This window comes from Clupea harengus, chromosome 18 (assembly GCF_900700415.2).
Source record: "Clupea harengus chromosome 18, Ch_v2.0.2, whole genome shotgun sequence".
Taxonomy (NCBI): Eukaryota; Metazoa; Chordata; class Actinopteri; order Clupeiformes; family Clupeidae; genus Clupea; species Clupea harengus.
Window position 1 is genome coordinate 24,426,757 of NC_045169.1, and position 10,000 is coordinate 24,436,756.

At 45.2% G+C, this 10,000-nt stretch overlaps 2 protein-coding genes and 1 pseudogene across 3 annotated transcripts in view; 1 reads left to right on the forward strand and 2 right to left on the reverse strand.

Moving 5' to 3' along the window:
* LOC105898406 overlaps nt 1-2,312 on the reverse strand; it is a 12,984-nt pseudogene extending 10,672 nt beyond the window's left edge.
* The window catches only part of LOC105898408 (heavy metal-binding protein HIP-like), a 249,655-nt gene that overhangs the window by 87,850 nt on the left and 151,805 nt on the right, over nt 1-10,000 (reverse strand). The gene's annotated exons all lie outside the window — the stretch shown is intronic.
* LOC105898404 (kelch-like protein 33) overlaps nt 4,121-10,000 on the forward strand; it is a 6,839-nt gene continuing 959 nt past the window's right edge. Inside the window, exons 1-7 of the mRNA XM_031584753.2 lie at nt 4,121-4,266; nt 4,681-5,352; nt 6,063-6,226; nt 7,126-7,568; nt 7,763-8,005; nt 9,025-9,275; nt 9,790-9,960. Of these exons, the coding sequence (XP_031440613.2) occupies nt 4,685-5,352; nt 6,063-6,226; nt 7,126-7,568; nt 7,763-8,005; nt 9,025-9,275; nt 9,790-9,960 (1,940 nt within the window). The 5' untranslated portion in view covers nt 4,121-4,266; nt 4,681-4,684. The remainder of the gene's footprint in view (nt 4,267-4,680; nt 5,353-6,062; nt 6,227-7,125; nt 7,569-7,762; nt 8,006-9,024; nt 9,276-9,789; nt 9,961-10,000) is intronic.

Here is a 10,000-nt window from a genome sequence, read left to right on the forward strand (position 1 = left end):
GAATGAGGGGGGTGAGAGAGAGAGAGAGAGAGAATGATAATTATGAGATAGATAATAATGGATACAAAATAAAACGTTTTAAAAAACAAATTAATAAAAACTAGATTCGGGGGAAACTACTATTGTAGAAGGAGACATAGCTTACATTACTACTACTTACTTATCCTAATTTGATCCTTTTAAATCTATTTAAGACTGACATCAACATACATGTCCCTTTAAAGGCATTACCTTAGCTTCCCACTCCATTCCAGCCAGTGAGATGAGGAGGAGCAGGGTGACTGTGATCACGCCAACTATGCGCACATCATTGACCTCGTCCACCATGATGACATCATACTCCTGTGGAACACACAATATGACATCATACTCCTGTGGAATACACAAGATGACATCATACTCCTGTGGAACACACAAGGCCATAAATACACCTCGTCCACCATGATGACATCATACTCCTGTGGAACACACAATATGACATCATACTCCTGTGGAATACACAAGATGACATCGTACTCCTGTGGAAAACACAAGGCCATAAATACACCTCTGGTGTCTCGTTCATCTTTTGAGTCTCGTTTATCTAGCACTGGTTCCAATCACTTGTAAGAGTGTCTACAGGTGTGTCTCTCACTTTGAGAAGGTCCCGGACAGTCTCAGCGAACCCGATAGTGTTCAGAGAACAGGCCAGGGCGTTGGCGAAGGAGAAGACCATCCCAATGGGTCCCCCCATTTCTGGGCCCAGTGTTCGGGAGATCATGAAGTAGGCGCCCCCTACAGGAAGAGCAGAGCATTTATTTTACAACTCTCCCATTCTCTTGAGGTTTTAAAACAGTATATTAAAACTGTGTGTGTGTGTGTGTGTGTGTGTGTGTGTGTGTGTGTGTGTGTGTGTGTGATTATGTATGTATGAGAGAGAAGGAGAGTGACAGAGAGAGAGAGAGAGAGAGAGAGAGAGAGAGAAAGTTCTGAGATATGTTTTACCTGACTTTACTCTCCCATTGGTGGAAATGGCAGACACAGAGAGAGCTGTCACCGAGGTTATGAGGACAGACAGGAGGATGATGACCCAGGTGAGAACTGCATAAGGGAGTGAGCACTACCATTTAATAAAACCCACAGCATTTCATTCCATTTATGAATCTGAAACATGACTTTCACGAAGCCAATCTTTTTAGGAACATATCTTTCATTAAATGTTAGGATTGACATGTACACAGATGTGGTTAATATAAAAGTAAAAATGAAAGTAAGTAAGTCAGTAAGACAATTGAATCGTTTCAGAAATGACTCACTGATGCCTGCCCGAGATGTGATTATGGACAAACGAAGAAAAAGAATGACTCCCCAGATGTTAAGCATACAGCGGATCTGAAACACACAGTAGGCAAATAGCGTCAAACGTCTGTCTAGTGTGTGCATGCGTGCGTGCGTGCGCTCGTGTGTGCTTACCATGACCCCGGTAACCCAGCCAAAGCGGACTGGTGGTTTTGCCTTCTTCGCCCCGTGTGTGCTTGCCCCATCAACATCGCCCTCCACTTCTGGGATGCCAGGCAGACTTTCGTTTCCCGAGCCCTCAGCATTACTGGCAGTATCTCCATCCTACGCAAAACAAACATTACCTCATACCGGTTTCTGCAGGTGCTTAGAGTAACAGTGTATTGCAAGGATGGAACGAAATGCAGTGCTTTAAGATCAAATGCTTTGCTTTAGCCATTGTTTGAACTTTTCTACATTATTACTATTATTTAAAATTATATTTTGGTGTTAGTTGGCTCGTAAATATCCCTCCTCACAGAACTGCTGGTAAACGTAAGACCAGCGGAAAAAGCCTACATCATAAGCCTTGCGGAGAAACTCCAGGGATGGTCTACTACGCCGCTGGCGACCGGTGAAGGTTGTGTTGGCATAGAAGTCTAGTTGTGGCACCACGTCAATGGTGCTATAGAGGGACGGTCGTCTGGCGTCCTGCTTAGAGCCCCGACGCCCCTCGGCACTGTCCGCAGCTTCAGCCTCTATGGAGACTTGAGTCATCTCGGTAGATCTCCCAGCGGAATGAACACCTGAAGAAGCAACGTCTTCGTGCGCAACGTAGCTCGGCGGTGCTTCTTCACTGATGGAGAAGCGACCTTGAGGAATGATATCGACATTGTTTGCTTTTCCTTTGGACAGTTTGTGTCCCATGCTTGAGGGTCTGGTTGTTTCTTTTCTGTAAAGACACAAAAATGTAGGCTATGACTCCTGCAGATTTTTGTATGAATTAGCAACACACGTGTGAAAGTATATTGTAAAATCACAGCAGCAAACGAGAGAGAGAGAGAGAGTGAGAGAGAGACAGAGAGTTTTAATTGCTCGTTTGCTCGCCTCTGCATACCACAGTTCCTTAACATCACTGTGCTTGGTTCCCCGCGACCACACGGAGCTCTAATTGGCTACTTTGTGGAGCGAGGCTAAAGGAGGATTCTAACACGGCACCCAGTCCATTAGTCGTGTTTTCTTTAGCTGATAGAATTGTCTGGAGGTGTTTGAAGTCAATTTGTCATCATGAGTCAGACATTTGCATCTCACGCTAAGCTCTCTGACGTTGTCTATTGTATAACACGTTCATTGAAAAAAACATAGGGTCCAGCATTTTACATCTGTACTATATTTGACAGGTAGTATTATGTCAACATAGGAACTTAAGTCATTTTAGGCCTTACTCGTACATAAATTCAACAAATGCAAATTATTCATGCTTGACATTGCCCTTTTAATTTCCCCAGATGTAAATAAACATGACATCAAAAAACATTACTGACTCATCTTACAGCATCCACAAATGTGAAATTGAGTCTCCGGAATAATAAACATACCAGAAAAGAAAAAAAAACGATCTTACTGACCTCCTCTTAAATAGTGGTCCTTTGTGAACGAAGTGGCTGGAGTATAAGAACTCCACACGATTTTAAAATGTCATCAAAAGATCACTTATTTATACGTTCAATGGTAACACCTCTCCTCATCCTGCTCCTCCTATTCCCCGCTCCCTCAGTGATAATGACTCCATTCAACACTGGTAAGTGGTCACCAGTCAGATAGCCCACATATGTCTTAAATGCGTACTGTTGTCCACGCATTTTCTTGTGTGAGTGATTAGCAATTTTTCTTAGATACCCGATAGGACAGAACGCGTACTGATAGTGGAATAGAGATTAGATTCAAACACTCTGTTCACACAGCATCAAAGGAGTGATGTGACACAACAGCTGCAGCTCTAATTGTGCATTTGATAATTGGAATAAATTGAAATAATTTTATGGAAAAATATTTTGAAATCTTAGATTTTGGATTGTACGGCCAATTTTTTTCACTGACATTAACGTTTCGACCAACCAACTGCACTGGACAAGTGCGAATAGTTGTTGTGGAAACCTGGGGTACGTATAACTGCGAACCCTGGGCCCTGACAGAATATTGTCCCTGGTTCATTTAATTGATTCCCATACCCCGCTGTGGGTTTTGTGGACCTTCTCCAGTTTAGGGCTCCTGAAATCATAACCCTTGACCTCACTAAGCAGGACACTTGTGGAAACCCACGTGATTAACGAGTGGCTATATCCTGAATCACATTCGGTTGACGACAGTTAAGGGTGCTGGACAGATTCCTTTCTTTGTAGGTGTTGCTAGGAATATCAGATATTTACAACTTCATAACCACTGAAGACCGAGTCAGGAGTGTCGTATTTACAGACACACATGCAGCTGAGATAGGCTATGGTACTATGGACTATTTATATGGACATTTGCATAGATTAACTATGACTATTGCTTTGAATTTTTCACTGGAAAGTCCAGCAAAACCACAGCGCAGAACACGGGTTAAGCTATCAAACAGGGTCACATCTTTATGAAAAGAGTCCAATTCTATATTTATCCACTCGACGAAAACCTCTCTGATTAAAGTGACGATTATTAACCATATGTCAATAAGTGGTGGAGATCCGAGGACTAGGAAAGATATACATTCGCTCCCGGACCAAAAACACAACTAAATGATTTCGATTTGACACGTCTATAATCAAACATTGTTTGTTATGTCTCTGCCATCACAAGGCAACATTATTTCTTGTGACAGTTAGTAATTAAATATAGAACAAGTAGCAGCTAGACGCAGTGCCAAATTCTATTGTTAGAGCACCTCTACCCGACATAACGCACCGATTAACTCGCATTGTTTCCAACCCGAGAGAAAGTCATAGGTCTTCGTCCGCCAGGACTACCTGAGTAAGTCTACCATTACAATATAGGAGACGGACATTTAGGGTAGAATCTGTGTATGACAACATTTTAACTTATGGTAGTTTTTAGACGTGAGCATTCAGTGGTGTCTTCCCAGTGCTGGTTGTTGGCTTTAATATCCTTCGACATATCATGTTGACCTCTTCGCCATGATCCTGAATCTTGCTTAAATCATCATCCTTTGATACAATTACATTCAAAAACTTGTCCTGTTTTCTACAGTGAATTATTAAATGATAATATATAGGAAAACATTTAAGGGGAGGGGATTGCATGATGCAAAGTTGTCCAAAATAATACAATTATTTGTAATAATTCTATAAATATATACATTGTTTGTATCTTCAATGTAATGTATTGTTTTGTTGGCCTATATTGTCACATCTGTCGTCCATCCAGGACAATGTCCAGGTTCTCTCCAAGGAAGTCTGGGCAGGATCCTGAGAAAGATGTACCTGTCCACCAGCGAATGGCACTGTCTCAGTCAAACACAGAAGAGCGAGGGGACATAAGAGGTGGACGAAGAGGAAGAGGAGGGGGAGGAGGAGGAGGAGGAGGAGGAGGAGGAGGAGGAAGGGGAGTGATGGACAAAGGAAGAGGTGCACGAGGAGAAGAGAGCACATCGTCCTCACGCCCCTCTCCTAAAGTGATCCCGAGACCTCCCAACCCTCCAGCCTCTCAACCCCTAAGTCCAGGCGTCAGTACAGTTCCCCCTCCCCCTAACCCCTCCTCCGATTCAGAGCTCCACCCCTATTCTCTCCCTTCATACTGTGATTTGCTCTTTACCGCCTTGCGAGGCCTACAGGGGGAGGGGCTTCTGACGGACTGTGACCTGCAGCTCCATGGCAACCCCTTCAGATTCCACTGGGTGGTGCTGGCAGCTGGCAGTGAAAGGGTGGAGGCATGGCTTCGAGCAGGAAAGGCGGGACTAAACGAGGCCCTGCGACAGCTGTCCGAGGGTCATGTGACCGCGCCAGGACTTGGAGCTGTGCTGGATTTCGCTTACGCCGGAGAGATGGTTGGGACACCCCCTGACACTGGGGCACTGGAAGATGTGATGTCTGCTTGCAGGTGTCGTTTCTAAGGTGTTGCTTTCTGATCTGGGATCTGTGTCATTACTGTTCCTACTACTCCGCCTGTTGGATATTTTAGTATCAACAAGATGCAGTTTTAAATAACAAGGCGGAGACACATAGCTGTAGAATTTTAACAATTGTATTTATCTTTGCAAAGAGGGAGAGAGGTTACAACATCACTGCTGCCAACTCAACTCCGAAGGGACAGTCCCTTCTTGCAGCGTTTATAGCCATGTTCCTCACTCGTTTGTGACCTTTCTCAGAACACGTCTTTAGAACACGTTTTACTCTGTGACATTTCTCAGAATGTGTCGTTGTTCTTGGCCCAGCATCCTGTTATGCTTCTAGGCGCAAGACGCAGTCTGTGCAGACAGCTTCAAGCAAGTTTAAGCAAGTTAAAACTATGATCAACAGAATTTCCTAACACCGCCCTACTGTTCTACGTAGTAAAGGTTGCCGTATTGTAGGACTGTGCTGAAATGCCTGTGTAATTAACTCTAAGCTCTTACAATGTGTCATGTTCTATTTTTTAAACCCTTAGATCTAAGTGCTGGGAGGTGTTTTTACTGCATTTGACAGTTATGCATGTCACTCCATTGACTCCTGACATTTATGTTATGTCTATGTCAGTTACTGCTGGTCAAACACCTCCCTTTTGACCTTTTTAACTCATCTATCTATCTACCTATTTGTGTCTTTTCGCAGATATCTAGGTGTTCCACGGTTAGCACAGGTGTGTAGGGGAGATGGCGCCCCCTGTGTTGGCCCGAAGGAGAGAGAGCAGAGCCTGAAGGTCCTCCGGAGATTGTGGGTGCACAGAGTAGGCTGTGACGTCCTCATTCAAACCGAGAATGGAGAGAGTTTTCCAGGTAGACTCTTGTTTACTTTTATTTATTTAGTTATTTCACTTGAAAAATTACCATTACCCATAAATCTGCATGTGTTGGGTTAAGTTGTGTCTGTGTTCAGGATCGAACATAAAGTTGATGATAATATTAGAACAAATGCATGCTCTGTTTTGAAACTATTGTCTTAATATCTCATTCAAGAGTCTCCATTAAAAAATTAAATGATATTATGAACACTGAACCGTGGGAGAGAAAAATTAAAATAAACTGTCAGGGTAAAATGTGTTCAATTAAACTTGCTTTTCAGTTTTCAAAATAATCTATCTAGTACTATTTTATACTGAGGAAAACACCACTGATGATGACATATCCCAAAAAAAAAGCACGTCTTTACTTAATCGACTTTAGTATAATCACAGTAAATTTCCCAGCCCTGGTTATGTGTGATCATGACTCTGCATATGACAAATAGCTTTGCCTCGGGAGTTTGCTGAGGTTGGAAGCCAGGCCAATTGTGGTTTCTACTCTGTGGAGAATACCTGAGAGGTGTTTGTGATTTACTTTGTGATTCACTTTTCACTCATTTACTTTACCGTAAGGAAGTGCAGGAGTTCTGAGGAAAGAAAGCTGTTTCCTGCAGTTGTTCTCTCTGTTTTTTTTTATCAGTTTTCACTTTTCTCTGAGACCACAATGCTGTTACACAATCCCTTTGTCCCTCTCAGTCCCTCACTCTGTCTTTCTCTCTCATTCCCTCGCTCTGTTTTTTTCTCTCATTCTTTCTCCATTTCTTCTTTCTTTCTTTCTCTCTCTCTTATCCTCTTTCCCTCTCTTTTCTCGTTCACTCTTTATCCTTCTTTCTCTCTGTCTCTGAATTTCTCCCTCCTTCTTGCTTTCTCTCTGTCTTTCTCACTGTCTCATAGCTCACCGAGTGGTTCTCGCAGCCGGAGGGGACTACTTCCGGGCCCTCTTCTGTGGAGGGTTACGTGAGTGCAGCCAGGATGTGGTGTGCCTCCGCGGCGTGTCCTCCAGCGTGCTGCGCCCCCTCTTGACCTTCCTCTACTCCGGCAGGCTGGAGCTGGGCTGGCCTTGCGTGTGGGAGCTGGCTGAAGCAGCGCTCCAGTTCCAACTGCAGGGGGCGCTGTCGCTCTGCCTGGCCTTCCTCCAGGAGAGGATGGACCCCAGCTCCTGCCTGGACATCCTGGCCCTGGCGGAGGCCTATGGGCTGGGCGAGCTGGTGCAGGCGGCCGAGGGGTACATCCTGGCCCACTTTCAGAAGGTGGCAGAGGGGGAGAAGTTCCAGGACCTTCCCCCTGCTCAGCTAGAGAGACTGCTTGAGAGAGACTCTCTCTGTGCTGAGAGTGAGGTTGGAGGCATTTATATACTCACGTCATCTCTGGGGTTTTTGTGTATTTGTTTATACACTCATTACATCTCTCTCTCTCTCTCTCTCTCTCTCTCTCTCTCTCTCTTTATGTTTCGCTCATTCTCTCTTTCTTTCTCCCTCTCTCTCTTACTTCCCCCCTCTGCCTCTCCCTCTCTTTCTGTCCCCATCTGTAGCTGGTGGTGTTCCAGGCAGTGCTATGCTGGGTAGAGGAGGACTGTGGAGCAAGGCTCTCCTTCCTGCCGGGGCTCCTTCGGAAGGTGCGCCTGCCCCTTATGTCCCCATCTGAACTGCGGCTGGTGCAGGGCTGCGGCCTCCTGCGACAGACCCGCTGGGGGAGGGCAGTGCTGGAGGAGGTGGCAGACCTCCTGGAGGGAAACCAGAGGTACCCGGACTGCCGCCCTCGCACCGCAAACCAGGTGAGGCCTGAGAGGCTGTTAACACCTCCGTGACCTCCAAACCAGGTGAGGCCTGAGAGCCTGTTAACACCTCCGTGACCTCCAAACCAGGTGAGGCCTGAGAGCCTGTTAACACCTCCGTGACCTCCAAACCAGGTGAGGCCTGAGAGCCTGTTAACTCCTCCGTGACCTCCAAACCTGGACACCTGTCATTCAAATGTGCTCTCAAATAACTCTAAAGACATGAATGGTGAGGACTGCTGCGGTGGTCGCTGTTTCCTTTAATATTTTGTATAAAGAAAGTAGTCGGCCCACTACAAACTAGGCTAGACATGTTGGCTTCTGTTTAAACTGAACCAAATGTTTCCTCTGTGGGCTGTGCATGCCTGCCTAAAAACATGTGTGGCTACCAAGGTATGACCAGGACAATGGCCTTCCAGGTGTGCCATTATCAGAAAATATTGGTCTTGGTCGGGGAAATGCTACTCCGCTTTGCGTTGTGGTGTTCTTTGCCTCCGCCTCGTCCAATATTTTCATATAATGGGACACATCGGGCGGCCATTATCCCTTACTTAATGTATTTGGCTGATACTTTTATTAAAATGAGTAAAAGTTAGATTTACGTAGTTCTTGTTGTTGTGCAGTGTCTTGTCATAAGACAACTCAACTCTGTGTTGTTCTGTGCACTTATTCAGGAGGCTGAGCAGCAGTTAATGTGTCAGCCAGATGCGTTCATAATAGATTAGATCTTGAAACATTAATCATTCTGACCTCATCTCTCTTCCTCTCTCTCTCTCTTCCTCTCTCTTTCTCTCTCGCTCTCGCTCTCTCTTCCTCTCTCTCTCTCTTCCTCTCTCTCTCTCTTCCTCTCTCTCTCTCTCTGTTTCTCTCTCTCTCGCTCTCTCTTCCTCTCTCCCTCCCTCTCTTCCTCTCTCTCTTCCTCCCTCTCTCTCCCTTCCTTACTTCCGTTTTCTTCTGCCTTCTCTCTATTTCTCACTATTTCCCTCTCATTTCCTTCTCTTCTCTGTGTGATGACCCAGGTTCTGGTTCTGGTAGGGGGGGACTGCGTGGATGAAAACTTCGCTCGACGTGAGCCCAACCGCAGCCTGTGGGTTGCCCGGCGGTTTTTGACTGGACCGGGTCTGATCAGAACCGTGGAGTGGTGGCCACTAGCCCAGCTCCCCGATCCACCCCGGTTCCGCCACTGCGTGTGTGTTCTCCAGAACAAGCTCTACATCATCGGGGGCCGCAAGTACTACGGGGCACTGGACATTCTCAAGTCAGTCATGAGGTGAGGTAAAAAATAAAAATAAAAAAACCTTTTCAGCTTTTCTGAAAATTCACACTGCAAGGACGGCTCATAAAACATGACTGGACTTTTATTGTATTTAAAGTTTAATATCATCTTTCAAAATCAAACAAAGAATATTATCAGTTACTAATTACCCTGAGGTAATTTGTGTGCCATGACCCTGACTCTCTCTCTCTCTCTCAGGGTTGACTCATTGACTAAGACATGATGTTTGTCAGGCCTATTGCCTGCATTTGTTAGATTGCATAAGGTTATGAGTAAGACGGGGTTAATGGCCAGATAGTTGAGAAAAAGCAAAAATGAGAGAGATTGGCTTAGTGGACAACCATGTCAAATGGTTCTCAAATCCTCTGAAGTAGCTAGTTCAATAACAGTGAACAGCTAATGATGGTGAAATAGCCAGTTCAATAACAGTGAACAGCTAGTGATGGTCTGCCGAGTATCATGTAATGGTCTGCTTAGTGTGAAGTAAACAGTACCCTTTCTCCATCAGGTTTGACCCTGTGCAGTGCAGCTGGGAGCAGTTGCCAGATATGGCCGTTCCCAGAGATTACTTTGCCGCTGTTTGTCTCAATGGGAAGGTGTTTGCACTGGGTGGTAGCCATGACGAAACACAGTACCTGGACACTGTGGAGTACTTCACACCTGAGGACAACACCTGGAGGTAGTTGAATTGAGCTTAGTATATAGATACACAGTCCTTT